At 40.0% G+C, this 18,936-nt stretch overlaps 1 protein-coding gene across 3 annotated transcripts in view; it reads left to right on the forward strand.

Annotated features, from left to right (window-relative positions):
* Window positions 1–3,086: 3,086 nt before the first annotated feature.
* The window catches only part of LOC116324958 (bromodomain-containing protein 4), a 90,507-nt gene continuing 74,657 nt past the window's right edge, over window positions 3,087–18,936 (forward strand). For 2 of the 3 annotated variants that reach the window (XM_031745753.2, XM_031745755.2), the window contains exons 1-2: window positions 3,087–3,189; window positions 13,861–13,912. In XM_031745753.2, the coding sequence (XP_031601613.1) occupies window positions 3,146–3,189; window positions 13,861–13,912 (96 nt within the window). In that variant the 5' untranslated portion in view covers window positions 3,087–3,145. The remainder of the gene's footprint in view (window positions 3,190–13,860; window positions 13,913–18,936) is intronic. The other variant, XM_031745756.2, reaches the window with a different exon arrangement.

Raw genomic sequence — 18,936 nt, forward strand, 5'->3', positions numbered from 1 at the left:
TCGTCTTGATGATGTCTACATTCTGAGTCTAAATTTGTTGAGTTGCTGCCAGGTGATTGGCTGATTATATATTTGCATCAGCAGGCAGATGAAGAGGTGTACTAATAAAGTGGCCAGTGGAAGAATATTGATTGGTTTAAAAGTGTGCTCCACTTAGCTAGTGAGATTCTGGGATAGATGAGTAAGGCAGATGGATGACGGTGGTAGATGAGTAGCACCTTAACCCTAAGGGATTTGAGTTTTTGTTTTATTTTACTTCAGAGGTAATCTTTTGTATTGTATTGGAAACGTTTTCATGTCCTCCTTCCTGTCAGTGGGGAAAAAAAAGATTGGTTAATAACAGCAGGAAAAAAGGAAAGATGTCAGAGTGAGGCACGTTCTCATGGACTTGGTCAAATATTAAAAGGAGGAAATAAGAGAAACCAGAAAGATTAGATTATGCTTTTCCCTGGCCCCCCTTCATTGCTGCTAAGTGTGCGTCCAGCAGGTTATAGAGCCCATAAAAAGACATTTGAGCTCCTTGTTCGGCTTTCTGAGAAAAGTTCCCATAGACTAAACAGCACTCACTACCCTGCACTTACAGTAGCAACCAGTAGTCAGTTTAAAATATCTGATGAGATCCAAAAAGCCACAAACCACTTTTATATTGGGAATATTTGTAATATGTTGTGTTAATTCAATAGTTGATACACAATCCTCTTTGTGTTTTCAGTTTGTTTGTGGTACTTATCCGAGAGATCTGTAATTAGAAACGTGAAACTGCCGCCAGCTGTGTATATTTATAAACTGTTACCGTGAAAGACAAGTTAAAGAACACGTTACAGTTTTGTTAGATATTTTCGGAGCTGTAGAGAGAAAAAAACGGACATTTATCTTTCAGTGTGCTGCAGTTCTCCTTGACGTATTAGATATGTCATTTCTCAAGCTGAAATCTGAAGGAACTAACTGCAATCTCCCAAATGTAGTCATTACATGTCCAGGCAAAAAATTCTAACTAACCTTTCAGCATATTGTAATTTACAGAGGTTTTTTTCTTAATAAAATATAGCCTGTGGCAGGAGATTTCAGCCAATCACAGGTCTTGCTGGGTAAGAGCAAACGTGGCTGAAGAGGTTAGAGGAAAAACAGGCTTCATTTCCAATCTGAAACCAAGTGTCTCTGTGGACTTTTGGTTTAATTTTTTTAACACATATGACTTAAATAATTTAACACATACTTGTCTGGTGTGAGGGGCTCTTGTTAGAGCTGCTGGAGTAAGGATGCATTTTCAATTTCTGTTGTGTTTTAGTTTTGGATGCATTCTCTCTGTAAAACTCAGGCATGTTGTATAGTCAACCACCACCATACTGTTACAGCTCCACCACAGCTCCTTGTTAACATGAATGGACCACTCTGATGACAGCACCTCTGTACATTTAGGATTGTGGAGATGTTTATGACGGCCTGCTGAAGTTCAAAATGAGCATCAGAATATTGAAGAAAGGTGATTTAAATTGACTCTGAACATGGCATGTTTACTGGTCCCAGACTAGTCTGAATATTTCAGAAACTGATGATCTACTGGGATTTTCATTCCTAGCGAAGGTTTATGGAAAATGCTCCAAAGAAGAGAAAATAGCCAGTGAGCAGCAGGGAAGAAAATCCCTTAGTAATGTTAGATTTCAGAGGAGTGTGGTCAGACTGCTTGGGCTGATAGCAACCAAAGTATTGCAGAAGAGCATGTCAACCCTTGAAGCAGATGGGTTACAGCAGCAGAAGACCATATTGGGTGACATCCCTGTCAGCTCAGAACAGGAAACTGAGGGTACGGATTGCACAGACTCACAAAAAGTATACAATAGAAGATTGGAAAAAGCTCAAATGGCAGGATCAGAATTTGGTGTAAACAACATGACACCCTGGACCCATCCTGGCTCATATCAGTGGTGAGATGGTGTGGGGGATATTTTCTTGCCACACTTTGAGGCCCTTAGTACCAGCTGAGCATCCTTTAAATGGCACAGCCTAGTTGAGTATTGCTTCTGACCATATCCATTTCATGTCAAAAAGCTCAAACTATCTCAAATTCATTTCTTGAACATGACAATGTGTTCACTGTCCACAGTCACCAAACCTCCATCAAACAGAGCACCGTGAATGTGATGGAACAGGAGATTCACATAATGGATGTACAAATCTGCTGCAACTGTGTGATGCTGTCACATTAATATGGACCAAAATCTCTGACGAATGGTTCCATCACCCTGTTAAATCAACGGCAGGAAGAATTAAGCCAGGTCTGAAAGCAAACCAGTACTAGCTAAGTGTAACTAATGAAATGGCCAGTCAGTGTAAGACAGTGTGTTCCCAGGCTCTCACTCTAAACTCCATATGATCCTAAAAAAAACAGCTGTCGTGTTTGAATCAGTGATATAACACAGCTCAGTCCTGTCACTCCTATCCCTTCAGATATCTTCCATTTCTGAAATTTTTTTTCACATTGACCAAACAGTGTCTTTTACTATCCTACCTGTCTCTTTAAAGAAAACCCTCGTCATCCTCAGAGGGGAAAGGTTGTTTGCAAGAGGTAGTTAGTGAAAACAGGTTGGCCACTCCTTTCATTATCCTTTAACTCCCTAAAGCCATTGTTTCTCTCTCTTTCTCTCTGCTGCCTCTTTGCCACCCTCTCTTCCCTATCCCTGGCTATATCTCTATACAACAGTCCTTGCTTTCTTTCATCACTCCCTCCTATAACATATCTTTTGACTCAATTCTCTTTCTCGCTCTTTCTGTCTATATGTCCTTCTCGCTCTCTCACTCACACACATACACGCACATGCTTGCACCCGTTGCCTCCTGCTAGCAGAGCGGGGTGATGCAGGAGCGGCGGCAGCAGCTGCTCTGACACATCCTGGCGTATAAAGAACACACACCGAAAAGGCAGAAGGAAAGAAGGAGGAGGAAGAGGAGGAGGAGGAGGAGAGGAGAGGAGGAGGAGGTGGAGAAGATACAGAGGCAAAGAGGGAGGAGGACGAGGAGGTGAGGAGGAAGAGAGAGGAGGAGGAGGACATAACTCTGTCAAAAGGACACTAGAGGACAGGAGTAGGAGAAGAGGACGAGGAAGGAGAGAGAGGAAAAGGGAGCGCAAGAAGCGGGTGTTGCAGCCATGTCAGACACACCTTTGCAGCGGAACGGCACAGCAAATGCCCCGTAAGTAAACCACGTTCATCTTTATGTTTCTATCTCCCTCCATCACTCCTCTCCTTCCCCGCATCCCTCCTCTGCTCTTCCCTCCATCTGACAGCCGGGGTTGTCATGGGAACGGGGGCTCCGTCATGGTGAGGCTGCTGCTCAGTCATGACTGGAGAGGAGACACGCGGCACACCGTGTACACTCCTCCCTCTCTTCATCTCACTCTGCCTCTCTTTTCTTCACTTGCCCTCGCACTCCCACCGCAGATATCTCACCTCAAAGCACATCAGCCATTTAATGCTGAGCTCTGTTTTCCTCTCTGTGTTGCTGTCTTTTCTTTGTGTCTTCAGCCTGTCTTTGTAGAAAATCAGCTTTGCACTCCTTTTTGCTCATTTTCCTCCATCCCCTTCTGGTCTGTGGTGCATGATATATATATATATAGAGAGAGAGAGTGTGTGTGTGTGTGTGTGTGTGTGTGTGTGTGTGTGTGTGTGTGTGTGTGTGTGTGTGTGTGTGTGTGTGTGTGTGTGTGTGTGTGTCTGTGTGTGTAGTGTGTTAAGTTGTAGCATTGTCAATGTGGAGGCTGCAGGCTCGGTCCAGCTTTTCTGTGTCAGCGCAGTCCGCCATGCTGCAGACCCCTTCTTCCTGTGTGTAATTTTTGTGTCTATGTGTGCGTGTGTACATTTGTATAGCTTTTTTGTTTGTTCTTTTACTCATGAGAAATAAATCAGTGCAAAGGCAGAAAGAAAATGAAATTTTAAAAAGCCACTTGGGGAAATTTAATTGTCAGTTATTTTATAGACACAGCATGAAAGTCAGCCTGAAATGAAGCAAGTAGTCATGAAACCACACAGCCAAGAAAAACTAGGAAATATGTGTTGAGAATTGTGTTTGGGATTAAAAACAATCTCTGTTGCACAATGCTTTACTCGTTCTGAGAAAGATCATTTAGATGATTCTTACATATTTAAAGATAAAGAGTCTTTTGTAATGAAGAATGCTGTTCCAAACAAAACCCTTTATATCAGGAAATGACCTTACATGAGTTGAGAAGACAGCTACAGTTTTGTAATGTGTTTGTAAAGCGAGCCTGTTGCTTTAAGAGAAAATAATATCATGGGTGGTTTGCAGTGTGTTTGCAGATTTGGTGTTGGTGCATTAGCACTGTCTCCAAATTTATATTACAATTTGGGTAATAAAAATTAGGAGGAAAGACAGTAGTTTGCAGTCATGAAATCATAAATATAGTCAGCAAACTGTCCAGATTCTTGACTGGAACATCGGACAAAGACAGACAGTCTAAAGTTTTTAAAACAGGACTAATATTTGGTATCCATATCCACAAAACAGATACTTATTTAATTAAAATTAAACTCCCTACCAATACAGGAGAACATGTGATTATATACCTAAGTTAGTTCACACAATAATCTACCAAATTTAATATACTTATGCTGTAGCTGCGGCCTTTCAAACCAATTTCCCCGGGCATAGAGTCTCAAAGCCTGGCATAGATGGGCATAGCTTCCAGGTAAAGGAAAACCGATGTGTAATTGTGTAAAAGTTTATGAGAGAATTGCCCTCAGCTCCCTTAGTCTGTGACCTCAAATACTTTCCTACTAAATGTAACATTTTGTAAATCATGGTCCCCATTTCATTTAGAAAGGGGAATAAGGTAGGTGCTCTAGGGTGGACCTGCTTTGTGATTGATACGTCAGTACCAAATGACAATCTACAGACCTAAAAATGAAGCAAACACTCAAGTGCTAAAAGCCAAGCACACGTCATTTAAACAGCAATTTAACTAAAGATGGTATATTTTTTTATAATTCATTCACTCTGTGCTGCTTTGACTTCCTCACTATTAATTTTGCTTAGTGTGTGGCGCAGATGTCTCGGTATTGTATGAATCATGGCATTAAAACATATTAACTTGCATCTTTTTCTTCCTTACAACACTGCTGAACCTTCCCCTTGAACTATGATAAGCTTAAGATGCTCATCATACTTAAAATGTAAAAAAAAAAAAAAGAAAAACCTGTGATATAATGGATGGTCAGTTGATATTAAATTACAATATATCAGTGTGGTTAGCGGTCAGTCTGTGGCCTCACATGTAATGTGATCTCAAATGTGGTTTTGTTTCTGTTAATAATGATAGATGTTAGAAGATGTGAGTTCATCAGTTCATCAGATTGCCTTTTCAATATCCATTTTGGGGTCTTTTTTTCTGGCTATGATGTGTCCTTGTGCAGGGTTTGTTTTGTATGTTGAAAAAAACCCTCCAGAACTATCAGAAAAGCAAATGAGTGAACAGTGATTTGGTTTGAGTGGCATCCAACTTGACTTACTGCAGCTAACTACAGGCTTAGAGCCTCAATCTGCAATCGTCAGACACTTTGACTGACAGGTTCCAGTGTCTTTTTTTCCTTTCCTCCTTCATAGCCACACCCATGATCAGGAAAGGCCAGGAAGGTGCAGCAAGGCTTTAAGCAGACATGCTTTGCTGGTGCATCAATAGTTAATGTTATAATTGGAAAAATGAGGCAGTGCTATTGTGATTCAGCCAGTTTATCACACCCTATCTGTGCTTTCCTCTGTGCTGTGGGCTCAGTTTAATCACCATGTACCCTGTGCTCTCCCTGGGTTGTCCACTGATTCAGCAGAAAGACGAGGTAGTAGTTGTGGTCATGTACATTGCAGACGCCACAGTGGCAGATGGCCCACTCTCTGCTGCTTTTTATTGCATATACTGGCAAGTCTTAAAGGGAAGGTGTATAAATATGGATGGGATAAACTGATTTCAATTTAATGGAAGTACATCAAGATAAAGAAACACTAATATTTTAACAGTCACTTGTCCTACTGTTCAGGGTTTTGATTTCCACTTAAAATGCATTGGAATCATGTTTATATTTGGACAGTTTATTGATGCAGACTGTAAAATGAAATTAAACAATCAGATCATTAGAAATAATCAGCAGATGAGATATTAATGAGTTTCTGCCAAAAGGTCTGTGTGAATGATTTAAAGATGAGTTATATATATCAAAAAAAAATGAAACAGTAGCTTCACAAGTGAAATAAAAGGTGAAAGGAAAACATTTTTAGAGCCCAGTTGAGCCCACTCTACTGAATCTGCTCTCCTCAGAGTCTCAAATGTCTTGTTGATGTGCAGGGATAAAAGCAACTCTAGTGGTCTGACTTTATCCTTTGACACTATTGATCAGCATGTGTTAATCATGAGGCTGAGGCACTGGGTGGGTATATCTGGTGCAGTCATCATTAGTCCCCCTCTCACACTGTAGCTCTGGAGAGCTACTTTCTGTGACCTGTTTTATTTCTCTTGTAACTGCTTCTTTACATCAGATTGTTAAATGCTTTTATTTAATGGTTCATTTTATGACATTGTCCTTTACATCACTTTTAAACCTAGAATTAAACCTAAACTAAAGTTTTTAATTCTAAAAATATTGTCTGGCCTGCGTAAAGTCCTGGATGAGATTGGCTAACTGCGATTCTTGTTTCTGCCCCAGCCACCTTGGTCCCTCAGATCATTTGAAATCTGGGTTCGGTCTCTCCCTACATTAAAACAGCTGTTAGAATAGAGAAACTGTCACTTGGATTTGCAGGTCAGAACTCTGGTTGGATCCTGTTTTTATCAGTTGAGAAACATCAAGAAATTGCTCCTATTATATCAAAATCTGAGATTTTTATTCACGCTTTTATTTCTTCTCGACATGATTGTTGTAACAGAATCTTGACCCGAATCAATAAAACCTCCATGGATCATCTGCAGATTGTACAAAACTCTGCTGCAAGGCTCTTGACTAGATCCTCCAAGTGCTCCCACATCACACTTCTGTTGATCTCTCTGTGCTGGCTCACTATTCAATTCAGAATTGAATATAAAGTTCTGGTTTTCCTCCCTTCAGGGTTCTGCATGGTGAATCACCTACCTACAGTATATAATGACCTTTTACAACCACACGCCCTCAGCAGGACTCTCGGGTTTTATGATCAGAGCCTGTTATCTATCCCAAAATCCAGACTAAAACCTCAGTTGTGCCCCTTCGATCTATAATTTGCCATCAAATCTATGATCTGTGAGCCACCAAACCCTCATCTTTTAAATTATCATTTGTGTTGCATTTTACTTTGTTTATGTCTGGTTTCAAGTGGTTTCAGTACCTTGTCTGTAGAGGCACTATATAAATAAATTTACGTCTTAACTTAATATATACAGTAATATATTTTGACTATATTGCACCAAATGTGTACTTTACTTGCCCTTAAAAATGTAAACGATCCAGCCTTTTTCCTTCCAGTGCATCAAAAATCACCTAAAGCCAGAACACAAAACAGTTGTTTTTACAATTAACATGCTTTCGTTTTACTCACAGATTTGCTCTTAAAAATAAAAAGTGCCCGAGGATGAGACGTGCAGATTACAGCTAGACATTCGGAAAAAGAAGGAGCCAAAAGAACATGCTGAGGTTGTGAGTTTCTCAAGGCCAAGACCTCTGGCTTCCCATCTGCATCTCAACTATATAGCAGCTTTTATGGATCCATGCAGTGCCTAATATAGTATGCACTGACATCCATGTGCACTCCCCTCTCTCAATGTAAATTGTCAGTAAATTCAGATAGAAATAAGAAGTTTGCTTCATTATAATCTCACTTTGCAGTTGACTAGAAACGTTTTAGATTATCTGATATATACACTATTCAGCTTTGAACTCAGTGTGATCGAGGTGAGTTATTCTAATATGCCTGTGGGTAATACACAAGGTTATGCTTCCTTAAACAGTGTATAGGTACCCTGATCTGCAATAGCATGGCTACTAAACTGCTTTGGTTTTATGTTTTGTGTGGTTTTTTGACATACTTGAAATAAAATCTTATTCTAAGTGTGGAAAGTAGCTGTTAACAGTTAACGGTAACGGTAAAGAAAAGCTGAAGAAGCTGACTCACATGAGACTGTGGCAGACTAAATACAGACAGCTGGTTGTTGAGATGAGCAAGTAGTAAAGTAAATATGTGTGATGAAATACTGAAAGCCAGTGTCTTACGAAAGTGCATGCTTCAGAGGCTTTTCTACCCTAAACTGCCCTTCATGAATGCTGATCATTACATTTAAAAAGGACTTTATAACTGAAACTGCAGAATTTTAAAATGAATGAGGAAAAGGTGAAATGGAGTTTGAAAAAAAAACCCATAAATTTGTGCATTTTAAATGCAGACAGGCAGACAGACTGTGTGACACACAAACCGTGCTTGGCTTCTCTAAGTGATGTATAAAATATGAATGAGATCAAGGTCTGGCAATACCGTAGCTAGAAATATGTCTGTTTGGGTTGCTTTTACTCCCTCCACATCCTCTTTCTCTTCCAATCTCTCAAACTCACATACAATAACTAATAGTTTATAGTCTGTAGCTGATTTGTGCCTTTAGTTATTTGGGGGGAAACTGAAGTGTGGGAGTACTGAGCTCAGGAGAGGCAGGCAAAAGTCCCATTAGCATTGCACACACAGATGCAATTTTCTGTCTTACTTTCCTTGTCCATATTTGCTCATTCCCTTTTCCACCTACTCTTACTTTGCATGTTGTTACATTTGTGCACGTGTGTGTGTATCTGTGTGTGTGTGGGTCTCACTGCTTCTGGTTCCACATCTGGAGGCCATTACGTCTGGGCTGGAATTGGGGGGGTAGGCGGGGCTGGGCTAGCTGTGCAGTGAGGTCATCGCGTCCTCGTTGCGATGCAGAAGAACAATGATGCTGTTGTCTCCGTCAACGACAAACCAGCGTGTCTGACGCCAGAACGAATGGGCTGGAGGAGGAGGGAAGGTGGACAAGGAGAGAGTTAAAAGTACAGTAGGGGAAAAACAAGAAAAGAAAGAAAAGTACGATGTATTATTAGTAAGGAAGAATGATTTGTAATGTCAGTGCCAGCAGCCAATATGAGGTAACTGGTTAAACTAAAGCGCTCAGACATGCCAGACTTGAGCTCTGACTACAGTCATAAATCATTTATTTTCAAGATCCCAAATAGTTCAAGGTTATATGGGATATGATTTATGTTAAGGATGTGGCAATGCGTTCTAATGAAGATGACTTTCAAGGTGTAGCAGAATGATATATTAAGGATTTGGCCCAAAAGAATATGTGACCAAAAGAGTTATACAAAAGTTAATCATGAAGTAGCATCAAGTACAGGACAAATCTGATTTAAAAACAATTTTACTGCATAAAAGAGCCACTTTCCAACAATGTATTTGCTTCATAGTTGTCCTCTGAGACATTCAGTGAGGTGATTTTTGTCTTTTTTTGTTCATTCTTACCGGATGATGTACATAAAGATGATTAAACATTACTTACTATGAATATTTCAGTAAGACTGAATAAGTAAAACCTGAAGCATAAACTAAATACTAAAACATTTTATCATTTTATCACTGTGACAAAAGACATGCAAAGCTAAATGAATGCGTCAGCGGTCCTGAATCCCACTAGCCTACAGTATCTGCACCAGAGTTGACTGTGTGCTCTTTTTATGCAATAACACTATAATAACACATTCACCATTTCTGGTTGATTTTCCCAGAGTATCTTCAGTGTGTAAATATTAAAACTATACACACTCACTCAAGGGACAGCTGCAATTTTTTTTTCATCCACATTCTTGTCTTTGAGTAATGCAGTGGCTGTTGTGTCCTTGTGTGTCTGAATGCAAGCTTGTGTGTGTGCGTGCGTGTGTGTGTTACATGCTTCTGTATTCCCTAAAGAGTTATCCCGGACTGCTGCTGCTGTTTCTCCTTATAAGGATGTCTGCTTGTGGAAGGAGGGATGAAGAAAAAAGGAGAAAGAAGAGAAAGGGCACATTTGATGGAGAAGAAAGAGAAAGTGAACAAGTGAACAGATGGAAGGAAGGACAGGTGGGATACGAGGAGGAATGAGAGCACTGGGGGGAAAAGTGATAAAGGTAGGGAGGATAAGATGAAGAGAGGGTATTAAAGGAATCGGAAGGAAGCAAAGAAGCTGAAAAAATGGAAGAAAAAATGAGTAAGAAGAAAAAAGAGAAAGAGAGCAGGAATGCAGCAAAGGAAAGAAAGAATGAGCAGAAAAGGTAAGACAGGAAGATTAAAAAGGTCTCAGAGGTGTGAAAAGAAGAATATGTGAAACTCAGGTGAACCTAGTGAGTTGAGGATGAGGAGAAGCGAGAACTGGGCCACAGGTAACAGTGACCCATTTTTAAAAAAAATCTCTGCCTTATCTGTATGTGTGTGTCTTTCAATGATGTGTTTTTGCAGTTTATCTTAACAAAGATGTTCCACTGATGTTCATCTCCACACCCAGCCCATGGAGTGACACAATTATCTCCCTTTTTTTATCCTTTTTTTTCGCCCTTCGTCTGATCCTCTAATGTAGGCAGCTTCTGTTGATGTTGCTTTGATTTGCACTAAAATAAATGGATCACCAGAGAGGCCAGAAAATGGAACCTGCCAAGTCAGCTTCTTCGATGATAGCGGGATAATCATGTGTAGTCTAAAATTTAGAACTGTGCAGGTTTGGGCTTTTTTATTTCTCTTCTAAAACTCACGTCATACAACATGTGTTTTCACGTAACCATCACATCAGAGCCCAGCGATAGCAACAGCAATAGCTGTTGGGTGACTTGTAATTTCAAAGAATTGCATCAATTTGCCATTCCCTGTGAACAGTTTGACGCTGAATCACCACTTTTTAAAAATCTATTTTCGCAACATGGTGGAAAAATTGTTTTGAAATGAAAGATGTCATCACCTGGACCTCTTCCTGGACTTCCTAGCAAAGTTGAGCTTCTCTGCCAGAACTTATTTATTATCAATATGTCGGTTAGAACAAAAGAAAACATTTTAATCTGCTGAGCTAAAAAGCTGCTGCATTAGCAACATTTAGGTTGAAGGTTTGACCTCCTGAGACTCTGTGTCCTCATGGAGACATTACATGTTGTCTTTTCAGCACCTTTTGCTTCAGTCTTCTCAATACTGTTTTATACTTTATAGAGCCTGAATGATATATTATCTTTATGACTAATACAGATATTTGGTGATTTGGTGGCTTTTTATATATAAATATTGCCAATATTTTTTTCTCTCAGACCCATGAAGGGCAAGATTACTCAACAATTCTTATGTGTAGTTATTCATTGACTCCTTTAGGCTCTACTTGACTCTGCTCAGAGAGCTGACTGTTCCTTTTGTGATGTTCCAAACACATGTGTTGCCAGCGGGGAAGTTGTGCGCTTTTGTAGACAAACTTTGAGATTTTAACACTCATAACATTGTTGAATGATGTTTCTCCCATCTCTTGTTTACTATTTTCATTTTCATTTATCGGCCATTATAAATACCAGTACTGATAGATTGGCAAATGGCTAATATCAGCTGAAAATATCAGTCATCATTGGTATGTCAGGCAGACTATAATATTTTGCATCTCCATATGAGAGCATACTTTTTTTAAAAGAGAGACATTAAACTAATTTCTAACAAAGTAACGACTTCCTGTTCAAAGAGGAAGTTTAGATCATTTACTAACCAGGTCAAACTAATCACAAATAGATAGTACAAAGTAAAAATGGATCCCAAACGATAGCTTGAGTGACAGGAGGTTAAATTGCTTACACTGAAATGTTGAAAGACACAAATACACATTAATTTTACTTTTTCAGTACAATAATAAGATCAATATTTCCATAGCACATGGAAACAATGTCTGCTCTGGCCATCGCTGGACAGTTTATGCTGTTGAACTGTGCACCCAGGGGATCAAAATATCCGCTGGGTGCTGTCCGTAAAGGGTGACAACTAGATCACTTTTATCTCCTACTCCACTATTACAAGATAACACTATTTCAAGTAAAGTCACGAAAATTTTACTTCTGTTTCTCTTTTCAAGAAAGAAAATACTTCAGAACAAAATACAAAAATAAATGAAGACAAAAAAGTATAAAAAGATTAGTTTTCAGCTGCTTTCAAAGAGAATAACACATCCACAGATGTCCTCTTTAATTTTCAGCCTTGTATGCTAAGCAGGTTCTGATCACATGACACCAGGGACCTGTTGGCAATGTATGGATGTATAAATTCACTGATGTATGCATTAGTTTATCCATGCAGAGGTCTAAAAGTCAAAACCAGAATCTTTAAATGGACTCTGATGTGGACTCTTCACTGCAACTGAATTAGTAACAGTGAGTGAGTACATACATGGCTTAGTCAGTGTTCTTCAGCAAATGTTCCGAGGAAGCTTTGTTAGGACAAACGAACAATGAATTACAATAATTCAGAAGTGATGAAACAAAGGCATGATTAAAAAATTCCAATTCGGATCTTGACACTCAACTTGGAACTCAACTTGACCATATTTCTCAAGTGATAACAGCAAGAAAAAAACTGAGGTTTTAAACATGTATAACAGACATATCAGAACCAATATAGGCCCTAATAAAGAACCTTGTGGCACACCATAAGTTAAGAGAAGTAGAAGAGAACCTGAGCTTAGAAGTGGACAAAGAAAAGGACTGAGGATATGAGTAAGGATTGTTACTTGTCAGTGGTTTAACACACAGTTTTCTGTGCTCAGAGTTTAGACGTAACCAGAGCATCCTGCAAGTGTTCCAAGGAAGCTTTGACTCAAGTTGTGAGTCAAAGGAAATGAAAAACCACCATAACTAAACTGATTAGCTTCTATGGCACCATTGTGCAGATGTTTTTGATAGAATTAGATTGGTCAAAGAGTCAAAAGTAATAAGTAAAATAATTTACAGGCAATCTGAAATAAAAGGCTAGGTTTTAATGCTTTAATTCCCCTAAAAAAACAGTGGTGATTTCCTTATCTGTATGTTTATCTCCTGCTCCTATGAAGTGATCAGTGATTATGGCAGGAGGTATCACTTTGTTGACTGATCTCAGTAATAAGACGGCTTACATCCAAGTCACCTTTAGGATAAGGAGAAAGGAAAACTGCTGAAAAAAGGGGAAAAAATAGTCCTATAGTTTTCTTTTTTTTTCTTGTCTTGTCTATTCTTGAGCACCTTCGGGGAGTTCATCTTTCAAATTTGACAAATTACTCTTTTCCTTCTGTTTTCCTTACTTCTGCAATTTTGATTCTGCTCTGTTTTTCTCTCTCCCTCGTTCCTTTTTCTCCCCCCTTTTTTTCTCACACAGCTCGACCTCCATACTGCTAGTTCTCTCTCCCTTTCCTTCACCGTCCCTCTCTTAGCTACTCCTCCCAGCTGTTTAATCACACATGGCTCATGCCTAAAGAAGAGAGGGAGGGAGAGAGGGAGGGAGGGGACAAATGGGAGGAGAGACAGAGCGCGCAAAGAAAGAGTGGGTGATAGACAGAGAGCGAGAGACAGCAAATGCAAGCAGTGGGCTGCGTGTGAGGGCACATGGCCGTTGAGTGAGACATCTTTGCTTCCTCTAAGCGCAAGCTCCTTCTCCCGTTGTCTCCTCTCTCTGGTTGGATTATTGCTGAGGAAAGACTTCGTCTGGATACTCCTCCTCCTCTCCCTGTCTCCCTCTCTCTCCTCTACTTTCCTCCTCTCTTCCTACCGCTCACTGAGGGACTGCAGCTCTTCTTCTTCCCAGATCTCACCTCTTGTACTCCTCTCACCCCCCTTTCCCCTGCTTCCCCCTCAGGATGTCGTGTGAGGAGGCTCAACTCCACAAAGAGAGGCTGCAGGCCTTGGCGGTAAGTCACTCTGTTTAAACAGTTTTTTTTTCTTTGCTCGGCTCCTCTCTCTCTCTATGTGTCTTTGACCTTCTGTCTGTCTGTCTGTGAGGTCTGCGGTGGCCGTCAGAAATAATGTTTCACCTCAACCTTATCGCTTTCTTTCATTCACAGTATAAAATTTCACATGGCTGTCTCACACCTCCGGCTTCCAGAAAAGTTTTCCAGTCCTTTCTGCTCTTATAGCCTGCCATACCCCCTAAGTGTATCATTGCCAATTACTTTTTAGTGTCACTGAAATACATACACGGGGCAAGAAATGGTATCCACTTTTATGTCTCTCATTGCTTCCAGCCAAAGTGTACTGAACTTTGACTTATAAAGTTGAATGACATAAAACCAAAGACGGAAAGTCACAGTGATCCAAGGATGAAACCCAAACATGGACTAGAGGTTATCTTATCTAATGTTCAGGCAAATTAATGTCATAAGAGTCAAACTTAAAAGAAGTTGGCTTCATGATCAAACTGAATCTGTACATGTCTGTGTAGATAATCGTTTGCCCACATATTCTGATATGTAGTCATTGCTGTTTCCTTATAGTGAAGTTTTAATGAAGAAAAACTAAATTGGGCACTGCTAGTGATCTTTTCTGATAGAAATCTTGCATCAAGGAGATACATATGAAAATGCTTAACATGTTGGAAGCCCTGCTACATGACATCACAGCCTCCTACACCCGTTTTAATCAAATAAAACAAAGTGATTTTTGTTGCACTAGTTGTAATGTGCAGTATTCCCCTACTAGCTCTCTGTCTTACAACACTGCTTTGTTTGTCTTGTGGTTCCTGTCAGCTGTCATTGACATCCATATCTCCACAACTTGGAGGAGAATCAGCTTTTTAGTCTGGTTTTGAGGTATACTAGCTTCCCAGTTTAGAAGGAGCTCAGCTGTTTCGATAGTTGCCGTTGTGTTTTACCATCAGAAAGGCATCTGTGGAAGTGTTTGGCTCGGGGCTGATGGGACTTTAGAGCAACAGTTACACCGAGGCTCACTGCCTGGGACTAAATTTGGCGCCAGCTAGGAACCACAGCATACCACGCACTCTTAAGACGCTCAGAGGCACAGGAACACACACAAGCATTTATACACACAAGTGTATGTGCGGTGGTTGGGGTGGGGGCACAGCAGCAGCAGCAGATGGAGAAACTATTTTGGCCATGTTTAAACATGGCAGCCATACCAGGCAGCATGCATTTACACCAATGCAGGACTTTTAGAAAGAGAGTGGAAAGTTCTCACAGCTCAAACAAGCAGAAGCAAAGGACTCTGTTTCTTGCATAATCCTTGAACATTTAAAGCTAAAGTGCTGAAAAATCAGTTAATAAATCGCAAAAATGAGTTTTGGTTTTGTGAATGAGGCCATGAAAAACTGCAGAATATTCTGACTGTCGCTGATAATGTAGTTTAACAGGTAGCATTGGAGATCCCACTGTAAATGCCAAGAACTTTGACATATAGTAATGGGCAGCCACTGAAAACAATTAAACCACTTGGGCTACTTTGTCTCATCTAAATGAACATTTGTCTTGTTTCAGCTAAGTGTGTATACACTATATCAAAGACAATAATAGTGCTAATAGCTTTCAGTCCCAACCAGCCACTTAAATAGAGAAGGGTTACTATTACACTAATAGTACTAAGCGCTCTGTAAGCCGAAGACTAAGCCAAGCACCAGAGGTTAAGAGTAAATACAGAAGCTGGACAAAGTTTCCCAGAAGATCTCCTAGGGATAGCGAAGAATTTTACAAAAACCTCTTCTGACTCATTTGAGTGCAAGTGTTTAGTCATGTGGTAGCAGTTTTAGCAAGCATTGTTTGTCTTCAGCAAAGATGTAGAGAGGTGATTTCTGTCTGACTGGCTCTCTAGATAAGCATGAATAAACCCCTGTAGAGCGGTATGTCATGCACACATATACACACACTCGTCGTCTGTGGTCTGCAGCTGACATGCTAATGATTTCATCAATAATTGATACTCATTGTCATCACCATCAGCGTCTGTCCTCATCAATACTTTAGCAGATCTTAAGACAAACGGAAGGCTTCCTCAGAAAATCGGAACAGTCTTTTCTGTGTATGAGCCGTTCACAATGTCATTTTCATTGCTTTATCACATGGTACTGACTTCAAGTTTGAGGCCACTACCATCCATTTAAACTGCATAAAAAATTCACAATCAGGTAGCAGACATCTGTCATTAAAGAATTCATTTACTGTAGAGATTCATTAATAACGCATGGCGCTAATGGATGTGAAAGACGTCTGAATTCATTAGACGATTTACGTCTTCTTTTAGGTATTCTAGGAACACTTTGGTCTTCTTGGCATGTAAACAGTCAGTTTATTTCCTGTTTAGACACAGAATTAATGACACTTAACACCAGCAACTGTTGTCTATTATGTGCTGACATCAAAATTAGTGACTTCTAAAGAGAAAATAAACACTGCTTGGTTTGTTCTTGAGATAATAATATTACTTTGAGCATTAATTGATCAGTAAAACAAAGCTACAGCAAAATTACCAGCATTTAATCTAACAGTTAATTAGCTAAGTGGCTCATTTGTCCATCCCACATGCGAACAAAGATTCCCACAGTCTGATAGTGATTAGGGTCTGTCAGCTGCCAGTGGCAAGTGGTTTCCATGGCTACTAATTGGTTAGATTAGGAAACAGTTGTGATGTCATGTTGTTAAATCCAGGCCTCGGTGTATTATTACTATGTAATTATAGCAGTCAGATGGAGCTCAGCCTGGTCAGGGTTCCCCAAAAAGCTGATGTGAGCGTGCGTGCATGTGTGTTTGTGTGTCTTGGTAAACTCATGTGCTTTTACCAAAGGCTTGCATGTGGTTTCCAGATCAGCCAGTGAATGCCTGGTGCTTCATCATTCTAATTAACTGTTGCCCATGTGGCGTACAAGCCACAAGTATGGAATGGCAAAGCATATGTAAAAGTCTATGAGTCTTTGCCTGCGCTCATTCACGGACTTCTCTGTAGTGTCTGTGATATGTTTACATAGATGACCTCAGCCCTTTGGACTCTTAGCTGCCCCCCCTTCCAAAGCACACACACAAACTCAAATGCACACAAGCCCACAAATCGTCCGGGGCCAAGTCAGAGGGGAATTAAGAAGTGGTACACGAGGATTGAGATGATGGGGATGTGTGTTTTTGGGAAAGAGAGCAAACAAAGCATTGACATCAGCTTGAACCAGAAGCAACACAGAGATTGCTAGAGGACAAGCATTTTGGATTTTTCATTTAAAAAGATAACCTTTAGATCTCTTGTTGCGTCTTTAGTATGGTTCACAGCACTGCAAGTCTAATGTTCCATTATGATCTATAATACTTTGTGGGTTCAACCAGAAATTGATCTTGTCTGCTAAAGTGGCTGATTTTCTCTTAGTTATCTCTAAAAGAGAAAAGTATGCCTGGGGTGAAGTTGAAGGGGATGCTATAGCTAGAGCTTGGCATTAAGATTTGTGACTGTGGCTTGCAGTGGAGGGCTGGGGTAATGGGTTGAGTTAAGTGGGGGGGCTGGGCGGCCTGCAGGCATTTGTTGTTTCAGTTTGTGCATTTCACTTACCTCCAAACTGGCATGTTTTTTTCTATTTAACTTTAGGCTTAGCTCACATTTGTGACTTTCCTTTGTCTTCTTTTTTCACAATATTTATGCAAACTATTATTACATTAGTGGAAACTGTTTGTCCCTGTGTCAATAATTTGCTAACACCAAAAGACATTTCTTAGTAAACCACACATGTCCCTTCAGTGGTGTTCACAGGCTTAAGTACCATTTTAGTGGCATATCTTTAGTTTTGCTGACATGGAAGAGACAAAAATGGTCAAACTAATTAATAATATATCATATAATTTAAGTCTGTTTCCCACATAAAATTGCCCAATATTTTCCCTGAATTTATTTCAAAGGTCTCCAATGAGCCAGCTGGATCCTGGAGAACTGATAGGTGGCTAGAGTAGGTCTGGATTGTAGACTTTGGTAACTTATGGGAGTGGGGGGTGTTCCTGGGGGAAATTCATATTGGAAAGGAAGAGGGGGCGTGGTTTGTTGAGCGGCAGGAGGTCTGGGGCACGGCAGGCGTTACATGCCATCTAAAATTAGCAGCAGCTGCCTTGGACCAACAGGACATTTTGGTATGTCTCTATCTATGTGTGTGTGTGTGTGTTTCAATGAGCGGGGTTGGAGTTCACAGAGACTTGAGACATGAGAGGCTGGAATTCAGCTGCAGTGAGCTCTGCTGGGTTTGAAATAATCCACATTGCATTTGGGCTTAGTAGAATAGTAAACAATCTAGAGTGACAGGGCAGAGAAATACTGCAGAAGTATGGAGGACCATAGATGTCAAAATCACAGCTGTATCACACCTACAGGAGCTCCTCGGCCATGGAAATCCATGCCATGAAGTCCCCAACAGAGTTTTTGTGTTGATATTAATACCAAAGAAGGACAAGAACTCCTTATGTGTGGTAGGGGAGTATGGGTGACTTTTATGCACCTCAGCGCTTAGCAACCTCAGCGTTTAGCAACCTTAGTAACATCACATGGTTTTCACTTTACAATAATCCAACTCACAGTCGATGACGGAGGGAAGAAATTTCACAAACTTCTTGTAATTGTGGCATCCTATTAGAGTAGCATGCTCCAATTTAGTGAGCTCCATAGAAGGGAGCTCACTTTGCCATTCATTTTTAATTTTTATAAATGCATTAATTTTTAATGTTTTTCTTTTGTTTTTTTACTCTGTACTATTGTATTTTGTAGTGTATTATATGCTACTGTGAATATTTCCCTGTTAATTTTTTCCAAATGTATTTATTTCATCATTTTCTTTTTGCATTTCTCAGTTAATTAAAACACAAATGTCAATATATGTCAAAATCAAAAAATAAATAACTTTCACTTTTAATAATATTTTATGGATTTATTTGGTTCGTTCATCAGTTAATGTGCCACTTTCGGTCCT

The sequence above is a fragment of the Oreochromis aureus genome, linkage group 7 (assembly GCF_013358895.1).
Source record: "Oreochromis aureus strain Israel breed Guangdong linkage group 7, ZZ_aureus, whole genome shotgun sequence".
NCBI lineage: Eukaryota > Metazoa > Chordata > Actinopteri > Cichliformes > Cichlidae > Oreochromis > Oreochromis aureus.